Raw genomic sequence first — 27,447 nt, 5'->3', positions numbered from 1 at the left:
ATTGAACCAGCCTGACACAGGTTGCCGGCTAACCCCTGTGATGTCTTCTTGAACTAAGAGTGGAGGTGGCTGACAGCTTTCATTCAAAGGCGGGAGACTGTACACTAGTAGTGAAAACGCAAGAGGCAGGGTAAGGAATCCTACCAAGATGTCAGCAGCTTCCCATAAAATACTGAGGGATGGATTAAAGCCTTTGTCAAATAGCTTGGTGGCATAGTTTCATGGGCAAACAACTGGACCTTGGAGTTGGGTCGACTTTTAAGTTGAATGCTGGCTGTCCTCTGTACTAGTTATATAATTTAGAATGTTAGTGTTGAGTTAATAATATAGTAATTAATATATAATAAAATAATAAATTCCATAATTATGTAATTTCAGAATTGATGTGAGAGCTGCAGAAAATACATAATGTACAAAAATCCTAAAATCAAGCACATAATTGGTAGTTAACATCAGAGAGAAGTGTAACTAAACAGGTTAACATCTGAAACCTGACTTGCTAGAAATCTGGCCTGAATAATTTCGGCGAAGAGATGATGTGACCAATTACATATAACTCCCTAATTCTGTAAACTCAAAATCAACTGTGATTTACTTCATTGGAAAATGCTCCATCTCTACCTTTTAACATTTCTTTTCATCAATATCTTCCTGAAATCATCTCTGAATGAAATAAAGCAGTGTATTCAGGTTCAGTTCAATAAAATTTTGTTTTAAAGCACAAAAATAGGATCCTGAGCTATATTTTTTTCTGTATGTTTTGTGCTAACCAACATGACACTAAGACCTAAATTCAGTACTTTATGAAGCATCCTGAGCTATTCTTTTAAAAACAAATGGAGGGCTGAGAAGGTGGGTCAGTAGTAGAGTGCTTGCCTCCCATGCATGAAGTCCTGGGTTCAATTTCTTAGCACCACATAAACAGTGCCAGAAAAGGCACTGTGGCTCAAGTGGTAGAGTGCTAGCCTTGAGCTGATATCATGATAATGCTGTGTACACTGAAGTCCTGCTGCACTCCCTTGTGGTTAGTTATGTGACTTACAAATGTCCCTGGTTGGTAGGCTTAGATAGATATAATCAAGTGTGAGGTATATTTCCTGTTTTTATATCTAAATATTACACTGCTCTACTTCAATATAGAACTATATAGTTCAGAATTGTTGGCATGATGAAGCTGCTTTGTAAAACAGTTCAGCAGTTCCTCAAAGTATTACACATGATGAGTTACACAGGACTCTGTAAAATCTGATGTGTAATTGTTATGAGCACCATTCATAGTAGCTAAAAAGTAGCTACAGCCAAAATGCCCACCAACTGATAGATAAACAACACAGGATGTCCACACAATGGAATAGTGTTCGGTAATAAAAGAAATGAAGTACCCCTAAATTACATAACATGGATAAGTCTCAAAGATATTATAACACAAAGTTTAAGACACCTCACATAGAAGACATTGTATTTTTCCATTTATATAAAATGCACAGAATAGTTAAGTCTATACAGACACAAAGTATACTAATGGTTGTCAGGGGCTGGGATAGGTTGGGAAAAAATAGATTGTTTACAGGGTTTCTTACTGAGGTGACTAAAAATACACTGCCCCCCCCTCAATTAAGATAGTAGATATGGTTGCACAACTCTAAATATATTGGAAACTACTTATACTTTAAATGGTGAATTGTGTGAAATGTGAATTACATCACAATAAAACTATTATATTTATAGCTTGGCTTGAAAACTTTTCATTATAATTCAACTTTGCTATTTTGCTACTAAAATATACTTAGAAGTATCCAATCATATGATTCTAAACTGTTATATAAAACACTTTACAATATTCTTTAATGAAGATAGAAAATCATCAAGGAACTATTACAAAAAAAAGCAACAAGGACAAAATTTACAGTTTTGTTACTTCAGGAGACATAATTAAATTTTTCTATAACTTTACACAAATATACAGTAATATTTAAATAAAACCATTTGTTTTATACAAAAGAAATACCCTAACACAGTAGAGTCTCACAATGCTTTGGCAAACATCAATTTGATGCTTTAGAGTTATTTTAATGTATTGTTAACAAATTTTTCAATCAGGCAAGTTTAGATATGTCTTCATATTGAATTCCTTCAACTCTCCGTCCTTTTAAAGGCCCCTAGAAATTCAAATAATTGAAGAAAATGTTAAAAAGACAAATGTACTTAAAAGACAAAAACATGAGACCACACTATCAATGCAAATGGTTCTTTTCTATATCTCTAAAACATCTCTAAACCTATGCATTTGAAAAATCAATGGTATTACAATGAAAAGTCACCATGTTTTCTCCAGTGATGTTTGAAATGTGTTATTAGTAGGTTGTATGGCAGGTTGTATGGGAGCTATTCAGTATGTGTTCAGCTTCTTGGATAAAGGGCTACGGTTTCTGAATTCTACTGTGACTAGGGAAGCTAATGGCCATAGCTGGAGCTCCTGCCCATGGGAAGCCTATATAAGACATGGCTTGGCCATGTTGATCTCCTGGTACAATTTGCCATGATCTTCTGTAACCCGCCCATCTCACATGACAACTGAACAAGCCTCTTGTTGAAGATGGTTGAGCCCCAGTTGGGAGGATCCTGATGTACAAGTCACCAATGTTCCCTGATAAAGAAAACCCATGTTGAACTTTTACAATGCCATTATCTACTTGGAGATTTCTTTTTTTAGAACATCACCATAAGCAATCCAGATAATCGATAACTTGTCTTCCAGTTTAGTGATGATTTGGGGGGCTGGTCAATATTACATAAAATGGGTTTAACTTTAAATATATTTTCTTCCTCCCTTCACATCCAACAAAAAGGCAAAGGGGAAATCTTTAGAATAAGATGCAACCCAGCAGCACTGAGGCTAATATACACTGCTGGAGTTTCACTCCCACCACCAGCAGGTGGCCTTTAAGGTTTTCCCATTCAGTTCTCTTTCCCGGTGTCCCCATTGTGAGATAACAGTGCCTACATTATAGAACTGTTAGAAAACAGAACACGTGTGAGCATGAGCTCAAGAATTTTCAACTGGTTATTAAATCTCTTGATTACGATTTGAAAGTAGATCCTTACAAAGTATAAGAGAATACTGATGAAAATGGCAATGGTGATGATGACAGATGACTCTAGCTGTGGAATGAGAATCAGAATTTCCCTTAAAACTGTTGCTCTTTTCTTAAGGAACTAAGTTTCCAGATAAACTGTGACCTGGAAGTGGCACTGTGGCTCAAGTGGTAAAGAGCTCTCCTTGAGCTGAAGAGCTGAGGGACAGTGCCTAGGCCCAGAGTTCAAGCCCCATGACTGACAATAAAACAAAAAACAGATAAACTGTGACCAAAATTGAAATTTTCATTATTGTGTCTAAAGGTCTTCAGTCCATTATGCCTTTTTAACAAATCTGAATAAAAAGGCAGCCAGACATTTGGGTTCATTAGACTAACAGCTAAAAAGCTAAGCCTGCTTAGGGTCAATGTTCAGGCGATGAAAAATCTGCCATTAGGGGTCACTCTCATACTAGAGGTGACCCACTTTCGGTCTATTCAAAGTGAATTCCTTTTTTAATGCACTTTCCTATCACTTTTATTACATTTTACACTTGCCTACATTCTTCTCTTGCTGGAGTTGAGGATTGACTCTCCAGTAAGACATCCAATTTCAAAGGAACTTCCTGAATGACCATTAATGTGTGAGCAAAAAAACCCTGGTTCTCAGGCTGGGAAGGTGGCTCAGTGGTAGAGCGCTTGCCTTGCATGCATAAGGCCCTGGGTTCAATTCCTCAGCACCATGTAAGCAGAAAAAGCGGGAAGTAGCGCTGTGGCTCAAGTGGTAGAGCGCTAGCCTTGAGCTGACGAGCTGAGGGACAGTGCCCAGGCCCAGAGTTTAGGCCCGACAACTGACAAAAAACAAACAAACAAACAAACAAAAAAAAGAACAAAAAAACCAGGATCTCTTTTCTCTTTTATAGCCACTTCTAGATGGAGGACTCTAGACTGGGCAACATTCACTGTTAATGTAACCATTTATGTACAGAAACCACCAGGAATCTCAACTGACAAGCCCCCATTACTATAAAAGAGGCAAGCAGCCAGACCTGGGGAACTCCTGGGTTTGGGCTTAGGATCTAAAGACACTGGTTTCAGTTCTGGCAAGCCATACAGAAGGAAATGTACCCTTTAGGCATTCTCCACTTGAAGACAGTTGATTTTGAATGGAGAGAAAAGATGGAATTGGTTCCCCACAGCTGTTGAAATTATTTTTACTTTTGGGCTGGGAAGGTGGCTCAGTGGTAGAGCGCTTGCCTTGCATGCATGAGGCCCTGGGTTCGATTCCTCAGCACCACATAAGCAAAAAGAAAAAAGCCATAAGTGGCACTGTGGCTCAAGTGATAGAGCTCTAGCCTTGAGCTGAAGAGTTGAGGGACAGCGTCCAGACTCAGAATTCAAGCCCCACAACTGACAAAAAAAATGAAAAATTTGTTTTTCACTTTTATGCCAAATATTTCCACTTGGAACAGCATCAATTTTTGTTTTTTAAAACCACTGTTCAATGGGCTGGGAATATGGCTTAGTGGCAGAGTGCTTACCTAGCATGCATGAAGTACTGGGCTTACTTCCTCAGTATCACATACACAGAAAAAGCCAAAAGTGGTGCTGTGCCTCAAAGTGTAGAGTGCTAGCCTTGAGCAAAAGAAGCTCAGAGACAGTGCTCAGGCCCTGAGTTCAAGCCCTAGGATTAAAAAAAAAGAAAAAGAAAAAACAAAACAAAACACTGCGCAAGCTGGGCACTGCTGACTTATGCCTGTAATCCTAGCTACTCAAGAGGCTAGATCTGAGAATTGTAGTTCAAAACCAGCAAAGGCAGGAAAGTCTATGAGACTCTTATTTCCAATTAACTACCAAAAAGCCAGAAGTGGAGCTGGGACTCAGCTGTGAGCGCAAAAGCTCAGGAACAGCAACTCAGCCCTGAGTTCAAGTACTAGGACTGGCACCAAAACAAAACAACCAAATAAGAACAAAAAAAAAACTTTTTTTAAACCCCACTGTTCAGTGGAACAGTGGATTTAAGAGGCCTTCTGAGTAGAATCCCTTCAAGTCCTGTTTAATAATGCACACTGGACACTTGTTTTCATAGTATTTAAAATACTGTGGCGATTGTCTTATTTCTTTTGAACTCTTCCTACCTGTTATGGGCTTAGACCATTTGCTTTTAGACAAAAAAAAAAAACCCTTTAATTCTAAAGGCCCAAATAGTAAAGAGGGATGCAAGGCATGGAAACTGGATGTGGAGTCCCTCAAATAAGAACCTAAATGGCTTTTCTAAAAACTCTTTGAGATACATATCTTTTAACAGGCCTACCGGCTTAATGGGCCTATGGATAACCAAGAGAACACATAAAATTTCTGGAATGATTATAAACTTCTATTAGGTTGTCTTAAGAGGTATATTATCCTCAGAATACTAAAACTTAGAATACTGAAGATGACAAACTCTTGTTTACAGATGAAAGTATCCTGTGCAACAACAGTGCAGAGCTCTAAGAGCCTTTCCTTCAGATGATATCTGGGCCCCACTCAGACCCTTGTCAGTGATCTCTGATAAGAATGTGATTGCTACAGCAGAGTTCCTGACATTACTGTACTGATGTATGGTACCTTAAATTCTCTATGAAAGGGGGAGGGGTCTGACCCTTAAAAACATGGTTGACCACTACAGCAGCTTCCCTATCAACTTTGTCTATAGTCTCTCCACTAATTTTAGTATTCCACATCAAAATTTATATTATATGAGAGAAAAAAATTTAGTACATAAAACTGTTCATTGTGTACACAATTTTATAAAATATGAAGACTGAAAAGTAACAGACACAATGAACACAATGAATACTGATTGCACAGTAATGAATATTCTTTGGTAATGAAAAGATAAAATGCTTCATTCAAAGGCACAACCACTCAAGAAAATAGGCTTATAAATATTTTCAGTGGAGTTTGAACTTAGTGCCTTGTGCTTGCTAATGTAATAAGCATTTTACCACTTGAGCCTCCCTCCAAGCCCTGTGTATAGATATCTAAATGGGAGGGAAGGTAAACAAGAACCCCAGATTCTAAAACAAAGACCATTACAATTAAAAAGCAGTAGAGTGCGTTTTGAACCTTTGCCTTGTGTGAACATACTTACAGTCTCGATGGTGATGGTGGCTGAGAAGGTCTTCTCATTGATGGATTCCAGCGTGGCTTCATTGCCTCTGTAGCCTCCATTTAAAACTAGAATTCTTTTTCCTATGATGGGGAATGAATGTAAAAGTTAACACAAAGAAAACAGCTAGGTTTTTCTTGTCAGGGCAAAATACATCACACTGAATAAACACAAACTCAAAACTCTTCTCTTAGAAGTTCTCAATCATGTAAGAATTGCAAACTTTGAAAAGAGTTTGACTATAGTAACATTATAATATTCCTCATTCTTCCCATTCATTTGTTAAAGAGATATATTTTAATTTTAGATTATATAAAGTATTCTGAAAAAATGGTAAAGTCAGAAGTAATCAGAATAAATTTAGTTTACTTTGTCTTTTCTAATTCCTTAAATAGTTTGGCAGTTTCATAAAAATGTAAACTTATGCCTACCATACAACTGGGCTATTTAAAGCATTTACTCAAGAGAAAAGAAATCATATTCACGAATACACAAACATGAATGTGCACAGCAGTTTTATCTGCACCTGTCAAAAACTACAAATTATCTAAATGTCTATCAACAACTGACTTGGCCAATCTGTAATCTACCTATGCAATGGCATACTATTCAGCAACACAAAAGAATGAACTATAGTTATACAACAGGCTCACTCTCCTCCCTAAGAAAAAGACTATAAAAGCTCTGAAAAATATGAACTAAACTGGAGTGACAAAAAAACAGATCTGGAGTTGCCTGGAAAGAGAAGGAAGGATGAAGTTGAGGGCAGAGGATTAGAATAGGAAATGAAGGGCCATATTCATTATCTTGACCACAGGATGGTTTCAGAGTAGTCAAATGTTAAAATGGGTCAAACTGCATTTTTTATATATGTGCCATATACACTATACACTGATAATATATCAATAAAGGTGATGAAAAATGTTCTTATCTGTGAGTTATTTTAAGAGGGAAAAAAGATGAGGAATAGGACAAATAAACTAATAAAGACAGTCGCCAAGGCTCACATCATAAATGCCAGCAATAACACACAGAAGAATATTCTGAAATCAGAGGCTAACAATGCAAACCAAAATATATAGATGTGGATAAGAACCCAAAGGAATATACATAGACAGACAGACTTTAACTGGTAGCTAAAAATGTTAATAACATACCTAATATGATTGATTTTTGTCCATGTTTTGCTTTAGAAGAAACAAACTGCAGGAAGGAAAATTCACTCATGCCTTCAAATGGCTTGCTCAGAGGGGTGATAAAGTATTAAGCCACCTGAAGTTGGTTAAATGGTATAGGTTATGCTGGCAGTTAATGTTTCTAAATGGAAACATGCCCCTAACTATCCAATAATGTCAAAAGGCAGGTATGGTTTCCAGAATAGAACTGATCATTTTCATAACATACGTATTAGACTGTTGGTCTGCAAACAGATTTACCTGGTGCCGGAATTACTGTCTCTAAATGAGTCTGGTCAAGTTTCAGCTTATCTCCAGAATCAATCATCTTTACAACAGCTGTATACTTGTCAATTACTTCCTGTTGTGTAAAATGAACACTTTTGTAAAAACTAGGTAAAAAGGAATAAAATAAAAACAAATGAAATTGCAATTGAATGAGTCATCTTCTATAAATAATGCGATTTTCCAGATTATTATGCTTGATTTCTCAGCCCATGGTGCTTAATAAAGAACTCATTTCAAAGCTTAGTTGATGTTTTCATCTGGAAAGAATAAGAGACTGATGATCTTAGAATAAGACTTAGAGTAAGTACAGAAGAAGGGCCACGCACAAATACACAAGGCTGGGTGCTGGGATCAAGCTATATTCAGGGAATATGAAAAAGCAGAAAAAGACAGAAATTTCAAAACTCTATGGCAGTCAATAGATTGTTTCCCAAGCAATATAAAAGGAAGTCCTCTGGGGCTGGGAAGGTGGCTCAGTGGTAGAGCGCCTGTCTTGCATCCATGAGGCCCTGGGTTCAATTCCTCAGCACCACATAAGCAAAAAGAAAAAAGCCGGAAGTGGCGCTGTGGCTCAAGTGGTAGAATGCTAGCCTTGAGCTGAAGAGCTCAGGGACAGGTCCCAGGCCCAGAATTCAGGCCCCACAACCGGACCCCCCCCCCCAGCCCCCAAAAAAAGAAAGTCCTCATGAGATCTCTAGACTGTAAGTATAGTGCCTATCATTAGCAAGACAATACATTTAACTGATAATTAGCAAAGCTTTCACATTGAGTTTTAAATCAAGACTGATGGGGTTTCATATATCCTGTCTGATCCATTAAGAAAACAGACCAAGGTGAACTGAAAAGAGAGTATGTTTCCAAAAGTTGTGAACTTAGATTTCATTTCATGTAATTTTTAGAAACATAGACCCAATACTTCTGCTATAAGGATTTGATTTCTAATAGTTTCACTTGGTCACCCATCAGCTTTTCTTTTCTTTCTTTTTTTTTTACGAATTCTCAGCTGGGTGATGGTGGCTCATGCCTATAATCCTAGCTACTAGTAGACTGAGATCTGGTGATTATGGTTTGAAGCCAGCCTGGGCAGACAAAACAATATTCTTATTTTCAATTAACCAGCAAAGAGCTGAAACTGGAAGCATAGCTCAAGTTATATTGTGCAAGCTATAAGTAAAAGTTCCTGGGTTCAAGCCCCAGTACCATCACACATACAGACACACAGACACATACACATTCTCCCTACCTTAACAATAGCCTTTTTCTTATGATATTTATCTCCAAGTTTTTTGGTTATAATCTTTACAATGATTTCCTAGAAAAGAACAGCAAAAAGTAAAGATGAAGGAAAAGTCTCAAATTTTGTTTACTCCATACTTTTAAGTCACATTCAATAAAAGCATAGTAAAATGGAACTCTTCTGCTAAATAATAATTTAGAAATTACAGTTCTAACTCTTCCCAATAAAGGCTAAACATTGTGTTAGTAATTCTTTATTTCCTTTTCCTCTTTTTTATTCAACATAGTTACCCAAAGGGAAAACAAAACAAACTGGCTGGTTTTCACAGTGAAGGTTTCTTGAGAGCAGGGACTTTATCTGGGAATCTCAACTCTGTCAGTTCACATAATTCATCATCAGCTTCTTTCTTTCTCTCAAAGTGTGTGTGTGTGTGTGTGTGTGTGTGTGTGTGTGTGTGTATTGAAGCTGAAACTCAGGCCTCACACTCTCACTTGGCTTTACCATTCACAGCTAATGAATGCTCTACCACATGAACCATGCCTCCAGTCTCATATTTTCTTGGCCAACTAGACAGTCTCCTAGACTTTTATGCCCAGATTGGCTTTGAACTGTGCTCAGATTTCAGCCTCTTGAGAAGTTAGCATTACAGGTATAGGCCACTGGCACTGGCTTTCACAAGGTTTGTCATCAGGCTGAATTTTTCTTCATTAGGCTGATTTAAAAAAAAAAACAACAAAAAAAGTAAACAGGATCCCTCTAGATCCGCTCTAGCTGAAAGTATCAATCTGGTGAGCATGTCTTTGGAAACAGGAGAAATCCAGGCTTACTTCATACTAGTTCCACTGCTCTCATTCTTTTTGTGATTTGGATCAGGCAATTAATTTGCTTGATGCATGGCTACATTCACTGCAGGGATTCTATAATTGCCATTTCAAGTAAATAGAAGAAATGGTCACAAGCACTTCCTAAAGGTGTACCAAAACCTGATAAAAACAAATTATTAAGAACTATAAGGAGATAATTAGACTACTGATGACAAAACACCCTATCTGAGTTAGGCCATAAAATATCTAGGCTAAATTTCTCCTAAGTTCTTACAGTTTTATACTATAGTAATTTAAGACAATTATATTTGCAAAAAAAAAATAGATCTGTTCAAAATGTTTCTTTTGCTAAGTTGAAAAAATAAAGTCTTTCAAATATATCTCTATAGTCGGCTGGGTATTTCAATAAACTTTACTACCCATCAAATAAGAGACACATTGAACCACTAATGCAGTGTTGGCTACTTGGCACTTTTAACATAATTCTAAGAGAAACTATGAAAAATATGAATTTTTTGTAAGAGAAAATTACCAAGTAAGCAATAAAGTTTAACTGAAAGTATGCTCAATGAAAAGAGAATTTGGAGGGGACCAATAAAAATTTGAAATTATATGTGTATGTATATATGTATATATAAATATACATATACATATGTATCTTCATGTTGGTTTTCCTTTTACTTTACATCAATTGTTCTTAGTAAGGGTATACATCAGAACTTGGAAGGTGAGTAAAACAATCTGCCTTTCACACTAGGAGATTGGATGGAAGTAGTACTAAAGCATATGTATTTTAAAAATAACTCTCAAGGGCAAGCTTAAGTGATAATAACAGCTATATCAGAGGTTGAGATCAGAAGGACTGCAATTCCATGAACCTAGGCAGAAAAATCTTAAGACTTCATCTCAACAGAGGAAAACTGAATTGACTTGTATGTGCCTGTTAAACTGGGAAGCCTAAAACAGGAATATTACAATCTAGTTTCAATCTAGAGAATGAGACTTTATCTCAAAAACAAGTGAAAAACAAGGCTGGAGGCATGGCTCAGCAGTAGAGCACTGTCTAGCAAGTGCAAGGCTAAATTCAAACCCTAATACTGCTCCCCTCAATGAGAAAATTTGATGAAGCAAAAAATCCCAGAGGTAAGACATTTATGAATAAAAAAATCATGTCATTATGAATGTAGTATATAGAGCTACATATCAAATATATACATAGTTTCAAGTTATTATTCTAAAATAAGCAATTAAAAACAAGCCTCCCTTGTCTTGTCAAATTAAAGTCTGTTTTTTTTCCTACAAAGTACTTAAAAGTATGACTTAAAGACTATACATTTCAGCATTTACAACGGTATACTTTAATCCCATTTCTGAAAATACATCATTTCCGTCCTATAACAACAACAACAAAATCTGCAACTAATTCCAGGCTCAAATTCCCGGTGACCATAAACAAATTCAGCACTAAACTAAAGGAACACCACTGATCTATGAACACAAAAGAACTCTCCAACATAGTTGCACCCAATAATTAATTAAAGTTCAGTAGAAAGTCACTACAAATGATAACTAACTCCATTTACAAATTTTACATATATTTAGGAAATTTAGTTATACCAAAGGTGGCTACATCATTCACTGAATGCAAATGTAGGAGGTAAAAGGTACAGTCGAACACGTACGGGCTGCAGCCAGTGGTCAGTTCGGGATGTTCTTTTCTTTTCCTCTTCGATCTACAGAACACACAAGATATCCTGAAAATATTCTCCTTAGAATCCTGTTTATTTCAAAATACTATTCTATTAGCAAAATGACACTATGCAATTCATATTTCACCAATGATAAGGTTTATAAGCTCTAATAAATTTTTTAAGCATTATTTTAATTAACTTGTTTGTTTGCTTGTTTTTGAGACAGTCTTGCTATGGAGTCTGGTGTAGCTTGGAGCTTGCTATGTAGACCACACTAAATGCAAACGTGAAATTTTCCTGCCTTTACTTCCTGAGTGTTAGGCATGTACCACCACCACTTAGAGAGGTGTTAATTCATTTTGAAATAAGAAAATGGGTCATTGGATTTAAAAAAACCAAAAAAAAACCAAAACAATATGTGATAAGGCCAGCTAGCTGACCAAAACACAAAAACCACTTAGGCTGCTCAATACTGAAAGCCATCTGCCAATCCCACAGCACCCTCCTTGCATTTTCCCCATCCTCTGTGACTGTCACAAGCTGGAAATGTGTAAATTATTTTTCGTGTGGTGAAAATATAGACAATTTAGCATGGCATGGCTGGGGATACAGTCTGAAAGCAAGAGAAGGCATTGAGAATAAAAGCTCAGAAGTCAAATAGAAGTCAATCACAACCAAGAGAGATGTAACTAAGAGAGACAAAAGGAGAAAGTGCTGTCTATTATGGCTATATACCATGCCTTTTTCATTCCCAACTGCTTCAAACTAACCTTAAACACAACTCTGAATGGGATCCAATAATGTCATTCTAATCCTTGTTTTAAAATTCTCCAACAGCAAGGAACTAGTAGCTCATACCTACTAGTAGCTCATACCTACTGAGTAGATAATCCTATCTACTCAGGAGGCTGAGATCTCAGCATTGAAGTTCAAAGTCAGCCCAGGCAAGAAAGTCTGAGACTCTTATTTCCAATTAAACACCAAAATGCTACAGTGGAGCTTTGGCTCAAGTGATAGAACACCAGCCTTGAGCATAAAAGCTCAGAGAATGTTCAGGGCCTGAGTTCAAGCTCCAGGATAGGCACAGAGCACCTGTGTAGCATGCACAAGGCTTTGGTTCAATCACACCAGTTTCACAGAAAAAAAGAATCTTTTGGATAAGATGGCCCTAAATCTACAAAATACATGGTCAATGACCCATCACATATATAAAGCATTAGGTAAAATAAAAATAAAAGCATGTCTCAACTGGCTAGGAGGTGATACTTGGGTGTCAGGGCACCAGGAGGTACAAATGTTAGCGGGAGGACCACCAGAAGAGTTCAATCTGAAATACCACTGAAGTCCTAATCAAATACTAACATAACTGTTTGGAGAGTTTCAAAGTTAGCTCTAGAGACAAGAGAATAAACACATGGGGAGTGGGGGAGGGCAGCATGATGCTCTAATTAGCTCAGACAAACAAGGCTTCTTTTCCCTCAACACAAAGAAAAATTTCCCTAACTTTATAGTAATGTGGTAAGTGGTGTAACTTTTCCTCTGACTTGAGTTACATTTTTCCACTAATTGTTCGCATGTATGGATGTAGCTCATATGGTATCATACCTCCATGATTTCATCCAGTGCAGATTTCTTTTTCTTCTTTTCTTTAGCCTGCGCTGAGCTCTGGGAAGAGTCTTTTCGCTTTACCGACGCTGCACTCCCTAACGTTTTCAGGGCACTTGGCCCCAAGGAACTGGGAATGGAACAGAACCGTGATTGCTATAAGCAATGTAGTTTACACACATGTACAACCTACAGTAGAACATAAATGCAGCCAAAATAAAGGATGTGCCTCCATCTTCTGTATAACAGCACACGAGGACATTCAGCTGGCCTGCCTTCGCTCCCCTTATATCCTCTGTGGCTAATTTAGTACATGCAATATGCACCATATGCAATATGGTGGGGACACAGGCTTCAGCATTTGGGAGATGAGGGTTTGCAGCTACTCATGAGGAACATTAGACACTCATTTAATCTTTACATTCTCCTCTGTATATGGTTTTTGATAATATCCTAGGGACACAGTTCAGGGGCAGAGCACTTGTGTAACATGCACAAAGCTTTCGTTCAATCACACCAATATCACAAAAAAAGAAAAAGAAAAAAGAATCTGGGAGGGGAATGTGGCTTAGTGGTAGAGTGCTCACATAGCATGCATGAAGCCCTGGGTTCAATTCTTCAGTACCACATAAAGAGAAAGAAGTGGTGTTATGGGTCGAGTGGTAGAGTGCTAGCCTTGGGCAAAAGAAGCTCAGGGACAGTGGCCAGGCCCTGAGTTCAAGCTCCATGACTGGCAAAAAACAAAAAAACAAAAAAACTTTTGGATAGGATGGCCCAACTCAGCTTGATTCCAAGAATCAGATGAGAGGTTTTAAAACAATTACTAACACCGTACTGACAGTGGTTTTAAAGTGAAGTTCACCATGTCACTTAACTGCTTTATATTGGTCCTAAGTGTCTAGAGTTTGATAGTGTACATTTAAAATTCTCTAATGCTGGCACATGGCGTCCCCAGAATGCCACTCTAATCACTACAGTTGAAAAAAAGGTTTGCTGCACTTCAACTGTAGCAACCACCATCTCCCAGACTTGCACAGCTGTATGATTTCTAGCTGCAACTCACCTGGATTTGGAAGATGTCCCTGCTGAACTGCATGCTCCTTTATTCAGATTAAATGTAACTAGAGGGAAAAAAAAGTTATTCCATATATATATATATATATATATATATACACATATGTATATTTATTTATTTATTGGTACACACATAGATGCTTATTTAAGAAAACTTATAAAATAAAACTTCTTAAAGATTTCATAGACTTCACAAACTTTGTTTTTGAGATAGGCTCACTATGCAGCCAACACTGTCCTTCACATTCACAGGCATGCGCCCCGTGCCTAGCCTTAGTCACAAACATTTTTGATCAATGAGGCTAAAAATATTCCTGCAAAATATCCTCGGCTGATACTTGTAGAGTGGGGTAGGACCTTATCCATTATGTCGCTCTAGCAGTCAGTACTGGCTGCTTTGACATCCTGCCCTCCTCTTCCATTCTTACTAGTACGCCAACTTGGTTTACATGTCCGTACCTCTTCCCTGTGGTTGAGGGGATATAACACCATCTTCAGCTCTGAGGTCAATTTATGCTGGGATAAATTTTATGCCAATTTGTCTACATCAATCAATATAAAACCTGTGACTTCTTTTAGGGTACATATGTGAAACAGTTCTGGCACAATGGCATTTGAAAGCAAGTCCACTGGGATGATGACTGTCTTCTAGGAAGTTTGCTTGCTCTGGAAGAGATGCTTTCTGCCATCCACTGGAAAATGCTAAGTCTGTATGTGATGGATAGAATGCTGGCAGCTACCTTGTCTCTGTATGGCATGACCCCATTTTGCCTCTGAGGTTTTTATTACAGCAAGAAATTTCCTTCTTGCCTAAACCTATATTATTTTCTGTTACTTCTGGGTGAAGGCATTCCCATCCAATTCACACTATTATATTTTCATTTTATAGATAAGAACAGTCAAACTCTGATGAAGTAAATGCTTTCTTCCCAGACATGTTGTTTTCCTTTAGTCAGCAGGTACAAAGTAATGGTTTAAAATATTTAAAAAGGAAATTTAAAAACAACCTTTCTCTTCATCATTTTCTCTGCTTAATTCCGTGAAAACAGGGGTCTCCTGGGGGGAAAAAAAAGCGAAGAAAAAACTTGAAGATGTGGTTTACAGTGTATTTACTATTAGCAGTCAGTAGGTTTAAATTATAACTTACTGATATAACTTACTGATGTTGCAAAGTAGCTCAAAGACAAAACTGTGGATAACATTCCCAATTAAGAAATTATATAAATATGCACTATACTCATAAAATGACATGATAAAATGAAATCCTCACAGCTGGCAGGCTCTCTTCAGCCATATCCTGGGTCTGATATTTTGCTTGTTAACTAGAGACAGAATCCCATGGACTTTTCTGCCTAGGCTGGCTTCAAACCTCTACCCTCCAGACACCTGAGTAGTTAGGACTACCAGCATGAGCCACCAACGTTGGGCCATAGCTGTCTTCATACTGTGTTTAATTTCAATGTTGTACTAACTGCAATTGGATGAGATTAGGTACCATCTCTGCTTTAATGATAAAGAGGCTACAGTTTAGGAAGATTACTTAATGACTCCAAGATTATAAAGTTAGCAAGTGAGGAACTGGTTCAACTCCTAGTCTTGTGTTCTTGCTCCTCCTTTATGACAATACCCAACTCAGTTAACAGCAAGCAATACTCTGTCAGACTTGTACATGGCCTCTGTGGAGGATGAGGCCACTGCCCACCTGCTCTTTCCCTTCCAGACCTCGTCTCACTTGCTCTTCAATAAACTTGGCAGTTTTTTCTTCATCATCAAGGTCCTGCTTCTTCTTTTTCTCTAGCTCCAGTTGCCGCCGAATAGTTTCTGGGTCCCTGTCTATGTACTGAATGTACCAGCCTTTTGGTGTCTCATCCACTTTGCACAAGCCTTAAAGAAAACAACAGATACAGTGTGACTGTGTATGGTGATGGCATAAGGAGCCTCAATGAAAGCTGTTGATCCAAGGAGTGGAAGAAAAGAGCAACAGATGGGGTTATTCTGAGAAAAACATAACACACACACATCTGAAATGCAATAGCAAAACTCCTCCATGCAATAAATAAACACTAAAAGAAAAAGGAATGGCCAAAAAGTAACACAGGCTCAGATGGCAGGGTGGGCAAACAGTGGGAGGGAGAGGGCTACTGAAGTGGGGAAATGGGGATGGATATGGTCAGTGTAGTTTATTTGTACATATGAAAATATAAAATGATACCTGATGAAATCATTTTTTAAGAGGGAGAGGGGAGAGGAGGAGAATGAGGGAGAGAATGGATGGTTGGGACACACTGTACATGAGGCTATGTCACAGTGAAACCCCCCTTGCACACCCAATGTATGCTAGTAAAAACAAATTACAGATTATGTAAGTTTAAATCTAAATCAAGCAGAATATAAATACAAGTGTGTTTCACTTCTGCCTATTTACTCATTCAAATATAGCAAATAGATTCAAGCACATAAATTTGGAATACTGGCACTTATTGTGAGTGAAGTGGTATCAGTCTTTAAACAGAAAAGGTTGTTGTGCATTTTATATATTACACTAAGGTAACATTTAACAGAGAAGCACATGGAAAAACAATTGTTTGGCATAGCAATTATCTAACCATTTCTAAGTATTGAATATCCAATGAGTACATGATGTTTTGTTAACTTAAAAGGAGCAGTAGACAGCTAGGGGCTCACACCTATAATCCTAGCTACACAGGAGGCTGAGATCTGAGGATGGCAGTTCAAAGCCAGCCTGGGGAGGAAAGGCCGTGAGACTCTTATCTCCAATTAAGCACCAGAAAACTGGAAGTGGAGGTGTGGCTCAAGTGGCAGAGCACTCAAGTTGGGATAACACCCAGGTCCAGCAGTTAAGCCCCACGACCAACCCAAAACAAAACAAAACCCTAGATAATAAATGAAACCAACCCTGGAACGGTATGTCCCTCTTCTCCCATTCTGAAATTGCCCTCACATATCTTCTCTTCTATTTGATTTAGAAATTACACATCCTCTCACTCCCATTAATGAAGCCACATGGCAGCTCTCTTCTTACCTTCCCTGCCCAGCCACTTGGTAAAGTCCGTCAGTGTTTCCCACTGAGTGGCATTCATGTGGATGTGCTCGCGGTGGCTGATGTACTCATTGTAGACGATGTTGTTATGCACTCTCTTGGTACCTAACAACAAAATGTGACACTGGTGACCCTGAGAAGACCAGACAAAATTATAAAGTCATTACCTAGGCAATACTTAAGATGCTTACCAAAGCGTCTCCTGAGAAGTTCTAGAAAGTCATTTCTGAACTCCCTAGTAAAAGAGACAGGAAAGTGTTAAAGTATTTTCTACATATATATATCACCATCTTTCTGAAATCTAAGCAATCATCATTTTAATACCTAAACAATATAGAAACAGCTATGAATCTTTAAAACTAAACAAGGAAAGGAAAGAATAAGGTGAGGAGTTGGGGTTTGAAGTCAGATCTTCAAACCTGACTAGGCAGGAGGCTAGGCAGGAGCTGCACCATTTAGTCATACCTCCAATTCTTTTTGGTTTGGCTACTTTTCAGATGGGATGTATACTTATTGCTTCAGAGCACAATCCTACCCATGCCTCCCAAATAGCTGGGTTTATGGGCTTTTCCAAGCTAGCCTCAATCTATGGCCCTACCATCTCCCCCCCTCAAGACAACGGCTGTTAAGGGAAAGTCAATTTAGAACTGAAACAGTTTCTCCTTAGTGAAGCAGCCATACAAAAAGTTACCATATAGAAGCAACACTAAATGTTAATAATGATAATTATGAACTAATGTTCACTGACTACTGGATACTCTTCCAGGTACTTAATTTTCCTTCAGACTCTGAAAGAGCAACAATACTGGGAAGTGGATACTTTTTCAGTGTTGTCTTACCAATAAGGAGATTAAAGCACAGAAAAACTCAAGTAGTTCATCCATGGGCACTCTTCACATCTCCTAAGAGGACAGGAATTTGCTATAGGACAGTTGATAGCATGACCTGTATTCTCAGTCATAATTGTGTCAGAATGAAAGACAGCTTTATAGTTTTGTATGTTTCAAATAGGAGAGGGAGACCAATAGCTACTAGAAACACTTTTGTAGCAATTTCATACTGTGATAGATTTTCAACACAAGATAAAACCTGAGCAGAGAGATAATGGAGCCTTCATATTAGCATATAATGATAATAGATCTCCAATATACAAAACTGTATTAAGCACTTATAAATGTCTATGAGATGAAAATGCCTTTGAGTTACTTACTCTGAAAAATAATCCATAAACTGTTGAGGATTTTCTGAAGCCAGCAACAGTTGTCTCTGATGAGATTCAGACATACAATGACACTTGAAGCCATTCTACAAAAATATGTAAAGGTAGTAATTACATTCTTTTAAAAAACAAACAAAACAACAAAGGAGGAGGCTACAATGCTTGATAACAAATGTACTCATTATCTTGCCCATGTAATTGTAGCCCCTCTGTACAGTATTTTCACAATAAAAAATAATAAAAAACTCAAAACAAACAAACAAAACAACCCTGTAGCATTTATTGTCATCTGGTAATAACCCAAGATAAATCAAAAATGTTTGAATAATAAGATCTCAACAATAGGGCTCATTAAACAATAATGAAGGCAAAAGACAATCAGATGGAAAAATTCAATATAGGACAACGCACTAGGAAAACTAACTGCTCTAAACCTCTTCAACCAGTCAATGCAAAAGTAAAAAAACTAGTGGGGTGAATGAGAGTGGGTTCTATTCCAAATTTAGAATCCTGAGAAAATTGAGAATTAAAAGCACCAATAATGTGGAACACAGTTTTTAGAAGCTATTTTGTAAAATACTATAATGGTGAGTGAAGTAAGCCTGTTCTATTTGTGAAACTTTTAAACACGGTAGATAAACAAATACCAAAGAAAATTTAAAACAAAAATTTTCAACTCCAGCATGCATACTGGGTAGTTCAGTTGATGCAGAACTTTCAGCTAGTGCTGTATTATTGCTGTGTTTAAGTCACATATGGTTGTTTGGCTGCTCCCTAATTTTTGAAAATCTACCTCCCCAAAAGCAAATAGTCTCCACAAAGCAAAGTTAATGTGCTTAACGGAAATGAAAGTAAAAATCTGAGAATTGTTGATAGTATGTCTTTAGTGGGAGCTGGGTGGTGTTAAGCGAAAAAGGAATCAGGCATTGGCAGTGTCTTCTTTTTTTTGGGGGGGGGAGGGGGGGTCCGGTCGTGGGGCCTGAGCGTTGTCCTTCAGCTCTTCAGCTCAAGGCTAGCGCTCTACCACTTGAGCCACAGTGCCACTTTTGGCTTTTTTCTTTTTGCTTATGTGGTGCTGAGGAATCAAACCCAGGGCCTCAGGCATGCAAGGTAAGCGCTCTACCACTGAGCCAACTTCCCAGCCCTGGCAGTGTCTTTTTAAGCATGTGTAGTTTGTCTTCAAAAATGCTCTCCTTAAAGAGGAGAAGATATCAGGGGTATCTTGTATAATTATACATGTTATTATGCACTTTTCAAAACCCACAGACTCGTCAACACCAGAGTGAGTCCTAATATAAACTGGACATAGGGTGATACTGATGTGTCAAGGTAGGCTCAGCTTACCACAATAGATGCAATACTCTGTTGCAGGATGTTGATGGGGGCAGCCATACACAAATGGGAAGAGGAGGAATATGGGCAATCTCTGTACCTTCCAGCTGGTTTTGTTGCTGTGAACATAAAGCTGTTCTAAAAACTAAAGGCTATTAAAAAGAACAAAGGCCAGCTGCTAGTAGCTCATGCCTGTAATCCTAACTACTCAGGAGGCTGAGATATGAGGTTTGTGGTTTGAAGCCAGCCCAGGCAGGATATTCTGTGAGACTCTTTTTTCCAACAAACTACTCAGAAAAAGCTGGAAGTGACTCTGTGACTCAAGTGGTAGAGCACTGGCCTTGAGATAAAGAATCTCAGAGACAATAACCTGGCCCTCAGATCAAGCCCCAGAATCCGCCAGAAAAAAAAAAGAACAAAACATCATACTGTATTATAATCAATATAATTCATGGCTTTTTTCTTGTGTGCTCATAGGGCTTTTCCTCAGCCTTTTACTCAAGCCTGACACCCTATCACTTGAGCTATACCTTGAGGCTTTTTGGTAGAGATGAGTCTCATGGACTTTTCTGCCTAGATGGGCTTTGAATCACCATCCCCAGATCTCAGCCTCTTCATTAGCTAGGATTATAGGCAGCACCTGGCCAATTCATGGCTTTTGATTGAACTTTGGTTGGTTTGAAAGTGTGACTAGGCAGTGTGTGATACAAAGGATTTGAGATTAAGTATGCTAGATTAATGACACACTAACATATAGATAGATAGATAGATAGATAGATAGATAGATAGATAGATATAAAAGCATCCTGATGGACTGGGAATGTGGCTTAGTGGTAGAGTGCTTGCCTAGTATGCATGAAGCCCTGGGCTAGATTCCTCAGTATACCACAAACAGAAGAAGCTGGAAGTGGTGCTGTAGTGATAGAGTGCAAGTCTTGAGCAAAAGAAGAAAAGAAGCTTAGGGACAGTGCCCAGGCCCTGAGTTCAAGCCCCAGGACTGGCAAAAATAAAAAATAAAAATAATAAGTAAATAAATAATAAAAGCATCCTGGAATGCTGAGGCATATCAAGTGTTCAGAGGGAGAATATCCTGATACTTAGGGTTTACATTAAAATATTTTAGAAAAAAATAAATATGGCAAAGTACTTCAAGTGTTATATATGGGTGTCTACTACCCACAGTAAAAACCTTAAGAACCAAGTCTGCAGCCAGTCTCTTAGACCCTAACATTTCATTACAAGTTGCCAAAATTCATTACTAGAGGAAATAAAGGCATCTTGTGCTTTACAGAATGGTTTACATATGGTTTTCTCTTTGCTATTTTCTTTTGTGTTCTTTCACTATAATAAATCATAGTAAGTAATACTACTAAAAAAATGCACCTAGTTTACTGTATTGTTATAGCAGCCTAAGCAGCTAGAGATACTGGATGTGTAAATATCCATATATCCATTGTACTAATCTCCAGTTTTCTGTGTGAGAATCTCACCCTCACTTAGAGAGAAAAGAAAGAAAATAACTATTGATGTTATTCATTGTATGTTCTACCTAAAGCACTGAAGTAGACTGATCCTTTTGCTCTTCTGAGAAAAATGCCACATCACTAATCTGCTCATAGTTCTTCAATGGGCTGCCACCATTCACCCGATTCATGGGAAGAAAGTATAAACTTCATAGCATGACATGTAAGGGTTTTAAAGGTCTTCCTGACTCACTTTACATATGATTCACTCACTTAAAACTCAACATCCAGTTGGGTGCCAGTGGCTCATCCTGTAATCCTAGGTGAGGCTGAGATCCGTGGTGTAGATTGCTAGCCTGGAGTGAAAAAGCTAAGGCACAGGGACGCGTGCACAACATTCACTCCCACCTCCACACCCCCACACACCTCCACCTCCTGACAAGTAGGTACAACTATGGTTCTCACTTTACAAGTGAGTAGGCAAATAGAGAATGTAAGTAGTTTGCCCAATCTTAAGGGGCACGGCTGGACGCCATGATTCTGACAGCCTGACTCCCAGCTAAGTCCTTCATTTTATAAGCGCAGCACAATGCCATACTGTCGGTGCTCGATAAAGTCTTGTTAAAGACCATTGTTTTCCTTTGTCACCAGAAGCCGACTGGGAATCGTCCTACTTTTCTCACGAGTGAAGTCAGAGCCGCCGTGCGCCGGCACAGCACTCACCACTCCCGCTGCCAGGAGAGCTGTGCGCGCCTTTTACTTGTTGTTGTTGTTTCCTTTGGGGGTTGGGAGCTGGAGCGGGGAGGAAGGGAGTGTCAGGGGCCGGGGAGCCCGGCTGAGGCCCGAGCCCGCAGGGAAGCACAGCTCTACGGGGCTGGGCAGGTGGGTCGCTCCGGCAAGACCCCAGAGGCCCCAAGATGCGACTGCCAGGTGCCAGCCTTCATCCGCGCCAGGAACCCCAACCTGGACTTCCGGGACGGCCTCCGGGGCATACGGAGCCATTACAGGCCTACTCACCTCGTCCCGGCACTGCTTCTGGCACATCTGGCAATACCATCGCAACTTCTGAAGCCCTTTGGATTTGATTCTGTTGGCGATGGCCTTGGGAGTGAGAAAATCTGACTTCCCCATCGCGACCACCACAGCTAGCGACCGCCTTCGGGCGCGCCGAGTCCCGCCGACCGGAAGCGGAACTGTCACCACGGGAGTGGGCGGGACTAAGTTGACAGCCGGAAAAAGGTGGGTCCAGGGAAAAGGCTGGGTTCCAACACTCGCGAGACTTCTCGGTCTCTGGCGGGAGGGAACGAGACTGACAGGGCGAGTGAGGAGAGAAGGCGTGTCGAGGGAGACTTCGCACAGGCGCATTAAGGCCCGCCTGCTCGACCTTCAGCAAGGTAGCCACCACCATCTTTGCTGGGGCGAGGGTCGCCGGCCTGTCTGCTGTGGCCCTGCAGTCGCAGTGGTATGGAAACTTGCGGGAGGGTTGCCAGGCACGGGAGAGCTCAGTCAGATGGCAGGGGGAGACGGCTTGGGGGTGCTGTGGGACGGACCCGAGCGTCAGGGCCGAGCTAGGCCCCGAGTCCTGCCCAGGCCGTGTTGGCCGGGGCTGCGGGGAGCGGCTTGGAAGCGGAAGGGCGCGTGCGAGGGCGGGAACCGTGATCCGAGGGATGGAGGTCACGCCGCGTCCCCCGGGGCCGAGTGGGCCCTCGGGGCCCTCGGCTCTGGGACGGTCGTCGGAATTAGCGACGGGGCGGTCTCCTGCTCACAAATCTTCCTGGAGCTTGCGCCGCATACCGGGCACCGAGTGCCGGGAAGGCCTTTAGCGGGGTCCGCAAGCAACTAAGGAAAGCCTGGGGTAGAATTAGGTTGTGTTTAATGCCCTTGATGATCAAGCCTGCGAGGCCCTCCCGGGCTAATCGGGGTGACCCTGTAGCCCTGATCGGCCCCGTGTGCACGTTGGTCCGGCACCCACTGTGGCAGACGCTTTCCTGGGCAGTGGGGAAACGAAGGCGAACGCCGTAGACCTTCGGGGGCTGGTGGTCGCCTGGTGGCGTACGAGACTTGAAAGATGGGTCTCTTGATGGAGAAGGACTGGGCTATTAGCACTGACTCCAAATTCTTGGGTGGAAGCAGGAGCCCTGCAAGGTCATGGAATAGCGTCAAGGTCTGTCCTGAGAAGGAGGAAACAACAGGTGGACTTTTAAGTGACATTTGTTAACTGCTGTTCAGGTGTAAAGTGCTGTCACATTTGTGGACTTTTAACCTTAGTTCGCTGAGGCCAAAAAAAAAAAAAAGTATTAGAAGCTCTAAGAATGGCATTAAAAGTCCTTGGGTGGCGGCACTGTTTAACAGGATGGGATGTTTTAAAGTTAGACAGTCTGGAAGAGTTTCTTACACCCGGCGAAGAGGATTTTTAAAAATATTTTTATTGTTACTGTAACGGTGGTGTACAGAGGGGTTACATTTACATAGGTCAGGTAAAGAGTGCATTTCTTTTGGACAGTGTTACCCCTTCCCTCACTCCCAGTTTTTCCCTCTCGTCTTCACCCTCAAGTTCTAGAGTTCATTTTCAACATAGTGTTTAGTTGAGTAGCACTGCTGCATTTGTTCACCCTCTGTCCCTCCATTTCTGTGCCCCCAGCTAAGGGTTTTGTTTTTTTCTTGCAAATAGGCTGTATCCTAGCAATTAATTCGATTTTACAGGACGGAGGATTTCTAAGGAGCTACAGCACTGAAGTCGGGTTCTGTATGCAACTTCATAAGGAGGAACTATAAAAGCATCGACTGAAACAATTCTTACATTAAGCAAAGAATCTGTAGCAATGTATGAGTTTCAAGATAAAGGGGAAATTAAATATGGAAACATTATGAAGGGTTAGCCTTAGAAGTCAGATTGTTTTCCTAATACTGAGAAGGAAGATTCATGAGAATTAATCCAACAGTAGTTGAATTCTCAGGTGTGGACCTTTTCCCATAAGCCAATCAGCAGACATTTGAACAATGCTTATTCTGCACCAGTTGGCAAGCTTATAAGTGTTAAAATGCACTGATGAACAAATAGGGTTGGAGAGTTTCCTGGCATGCAGTGATGCTCAGAAATGTCAGTCCTTTTCTTTCCTTCTTGTGCATTAATGTTATCTGCAGGGTATTTTTTGGAAACAAGTTAAATCCAAATTGGTTTTTAGAACCTTAAAACTATTTTTTAAAAACAGAGCTTCAGAGACGTAATCATCAAATTCTAGAAATAGCATTTAATAAAAACATATAAATTATTGGGGTTGTGAGGTGGCTCACCCCTGGAATCTTAACTATCCAAGCTGAGATCTGAAAATAGTTATTTGAAGCCAGTCCAGGCATGGAAGTCTCTGAGATTCTTATCTCCAATTAACCACCAAAAGGCTGGAAGTGGAGCTGTGGCTCAAGTGGTAGCAAAAGAGCTCATGGACCACTCTCAGACCTTGAGTTCAAGCTCCAGAACTGGCACAAAGGAACTTATAAAATAATTTTGAACACCTTTTAGTAAAGGATTGGTTTAGTCAGACAGCTACTGTTGGAACCTAAATTTGAAATTTCAGTCATCAAATAAAGGTCAGAGTCCTTAGTCTAGAGTGTTGGTTTTTAAATCAGCAGATTATAAACACTGATCTTCAAGCATCAGTGTTCCACTGTGGAATGTATGTTCTCTCTTTCTGCTTTTGGTGTCTTCATTGCTCTTGGTGTCTAATGGTTTTCTCTTCCCACTATAGTTATCTTTTTAATTCAGATATTAAAATCTTACTGTTTATACTTCACAGAATTGATTTGAAAGGGAAGAGAAATAACTTTGCCCTCACAAAACTATTAAGATGCATTTCCTTGGATCTGTTTTGGTTCTTGGGAGTTTGAAAAAGAAAATACCATTTGTTACTGCTATGTTTCTGCTTTCAAGAAGAAATTTGAGAAAAGGAGTTCCTAGTTTTGCTGTCTTCAAATTTGGGGAACATAAATTCCTTTTTCTTTAGTGTTCAGTGTTTTCTAAAATGAAATTGCTTTGTAAGGAGCTATCAGTGGACATAAATCGCACTCTGTGTACTGAAGAGAAGAGGGCTGGCATTTCAGGAGAGAAGAGCAGGTCGTCCTCTGAAGCTGAGAATACACATTTACTGACAGATGTAAAGTAAACCTCAAGGCAGCCAGCAGAGTGTACATAGGCCAAATTGTAGACTTGGGAGCCTGTGTGTGTTGGGCACTGATGCTACAGTTCTGCCTGGATGTGTTCTTGGGTGCATTTCATCTGTGTCTGAGCTGTCCTCATCTTTTTTTTTTTTTTCTGGGTCTGGTCATGGGGCCTGAACTCTGGGCCTGCGTGCTGTCCCTCAGCTCTTCAGCTCAAGGCTAGTGCTCTACCACTTGAGCCATAGTGTCACTTCAGGCTTTTTTTCTTTTTGCTTATGTAGTGCTGGGGAATTGAACCCAAGGCCTCAGGCATGTAAGGCAAGCGCTCTACCACTGAGCCACCTTCCCAGCCCCTGGTTCCTCATCTCTTAAATAGAGGTAATAGACACATTTTGGATTAGCAAGGGGATTACCTTGGTATTCCCAAAGAACTTAGCACAGTGGCAGAAATGATGCTATTGACTCAATTAGTATTTGAAAAAACAAGTTTATAAACAGTTTCTACCTGAAATATGCAGTTATTCTATGTGGCAAAGGAAGAAGGATTATGGGTGGGTTTTGGAGAAAAAGAGTGAGGCATAGTCACTTTTCAGTGTAGAGGTAGATGATGGACTTGAACACAGCATTCATTTTCAGAATTAGACATGTTAGACTTTTCCTTGGAAACTAGCTGCTGGTGCCTTTTCCTTAGTTTTATATTACACAGCATTATATATTCTTTGCCTATAAGTCTCTTAAACTGCAATTTCTTTGAACACCTCCACTGACATTTGGTCTTCTAACAGTATCCTATGATCATGGCAGATATGGTAACTTACATTCCATTGGATTCTCTATCCATTGTATTCGACACATGTCAAGTTTCTCATATAATCTGAGGGTTTCTTTCAGTGAGAGGACATGATACAGTGATGCAGAACTTTTATCTTCTCAATGCAGAATCTTATTAGTACAAAATTCAGTATCAGATTATGTCCTAAAGAGAGGACAGACCATTTATGCCTAGCCATTCAATGTCCAGATTGTCCTTGGAAAATAAAATTGTGGCTTGACAATCATCTTTAGAGCTAAGTGAAGGTCGTGCATAAGAGGGCTTCAAGCCGGGCGCTGGTGGCTCACGCCTGTAATCCTAGCTACTCAGGAGGCTGAGATCTGAGGATCGCGGTTCAAAGCCAGCCTGGGCAGGAGAGACGTGAGACTCCTATCTCCAATAAACCACCAGAAAACCGGAAGTGGCGCTGTAGCTCAAGTGGTAGAGCGCTTGCCTTGAGCTGAAGAGCTGAGGGACAGCGCCCAGGCCCAGAGTTCAAGCCCCACGACCGACAAAAAAAAAAGAGGGCTTCAAAACACATGCTAACACATACCCCCCCCCAGCATAAAGAATCAGAAGACACTTCCTCTTCTAGCTCTCACTTGAAATGCTTATGGAAACTAAAACATTTGTTCATCCAAATTTGTTCCATATGCTAGTCTGTAATGTAATACTTGTGTCAGTTAAATTGAAGTATATGCATAAAACCATAATAGCTAAATATCAATTGTTAAAGCCTATCAATTTGGGATTTGGGGTGAAAAAGTCATTATACTGAAGGAAAAAAAAAGAAGCCAGTGAATAACTGGTGTAACTGGTGATATTTTTCTGATGCCATTCTGAGAAAAGCTTGTTAGCACTGCAATCGTTATATCTAATAGTTTGTGCTCTGAAATAGCCATTGTTTATTTCCCTGCTTTTATTTTTATCCATTCTTAAATCAACCCTAATATTTTACAAATATGTTTCCTCTAAATTATTTGTCTTTATGACTACTAGAATTATGTAAGTCAGGAGACTTTTTAAAAATAATTTGATTATGACCTATTTTAAAACTTAATTATTACTAATATGCACAATCATAAAAATGATATTGTAAAGGAGCCCTGCAAGGTCATGGAATAGCGTCAAGGTCTGTCCTGAGAAGGAGGAAACAACAGGTGGACTTTTAAGTGACATTTGTTAACTGTGTTCAGGTGTAAAGTGCTGTCACATTTGTGGACTTTTAACCTTAGTTCGCTGAGGCCAAAAAAAAAAAAAAGTATTAGAAGCTCTAAGAATGGC

The 27,447-nt window shown here is 39.6% G+C and overlaps 2 protein-coding genes across 6 annotated transcripts in view; one reads left to right on the top strand and one right to left on the bottom strand.

The window, feature by feature from the left end:
- Positions 1 to 1,821: 1,821 nt before the first annotated feature.
- Kin (Kin17 DNA and RNA binding protein) lies at positions 1,822 to 22,387 on the bottom strand. 4 transcript variants are annotated; one of them, XM_013009395.1, is made up of 13 exons: positions 22,215 to 22,387; positions 18,394 to 18,488; positions 17,375 to 17,418; positions 17,166 to 17,288; positions 15,825 to 16,006; positions 15,130 to 15,178; positions 14,112 to 14,169; positions 13,049 to 13,178; positions 11,435 to 11,485; positions 8,935 to 9,003; positions 7,665 to 7,764; positions 6,211 to 6,311; positions 1,822 to 2,159 (listed from the first exon to the last, which is right to left on the bottom strand). In XM_013009395.1, exons 1-13 carry the CDS (start codon positions 22,326 to 22,328, stop codon positions 2,097 to 2,099), a joined length of 1,179 nt encoding a protein of 392 aa, XP_012864849.1. In that variant the 5' UTR covers positions 22,329 to 22,387; the 3' UTR covers positions 1,822 to 2,096. The 4 variants fall into 4 exon arrangements, 3 of the variants coding, with proteins under 3 accessions (XP_012864849.1, XP_012864850.1, XP_012864853.1); XR_001174752.1 differs by lacking the exon at positions 1,822 to 2,159 and adding an exon at positions 7,386 to 7,500 and having other exon boundaries at positions 6,227 to 6,311; XM_013009396.1 differs by lacking the exon at positions 11,435 to 11,485.
- Positions 22,388 to 22,519: 132 nt separating this feature from the next.
- The window catches only part of Atp5c1 (ATP synthase, H+ transporting, mitochondrial F1 complex, gamma polypeptide 1), a 19,039-nt gene continuing 14,111 nt past the window's right edge, over positions 22,520 to 27,447 (top strand). Inside the window, exon 1 of one of the 2 annotated variants that reach the window (XM_013009369.1) lies at positions 22,520 to 22,591. The gene's annotated coding sequence lies outside the window, so the exon portion shown is untranslated. Of the gene's footprint in view, positions 22,660 to 27,447 lie in introns of both variants that reach the window. The other variant, XM_013009368.1, reaches the window with a different exon arrangement.

This window comes from Dipodomys ordii, unplaced genomic scaffold (genome assembly GCF_000151885.1).
Source record: "Dipodomys ordii isolate 6190 unplaced genomic scaffold, Dord_2.0 Scaffold9, whole genome shotgun sequence".
NCBI lineage: Eukaryota > Metazoa > Chordata > Mammalia > Rodentia > Heteromyidae > Dipodomys > Dipodomys ordii.
Note: the sequence above shows the minus strand (reverse complement) of the source record. Positions and strands in the feature narration are given on the sequence as shown.

What these genes read in the sequence shown, in the direction of transcription:
- Kin (XM_013009395.1), bottom strand. Translation starts at nt 22,328, where the DNA reads ATGGGGAAGTCAGATTTTCTCACTCCCAAGGCCATCGCCAACAGAATC. An exon ending in AGAAGCAGTGCCGGGACGAG is followed by an intron (nt 18,489 to 22,214) that starts GTGAGTAGGCCT and finishes ATATTTTTGTAG; the next exon opens with AATGGCTTCAAGTGTCATTG. An exon ending in CAAGTGGCTGGGCAGGGAAG is followed by an intron (nt 16,007 to 17,165) that starts GTAAGAAGAGAG and finishes GTTTTCTTTAAG; the next exon opens with GCTTGTGCAAAGTGGATGAG.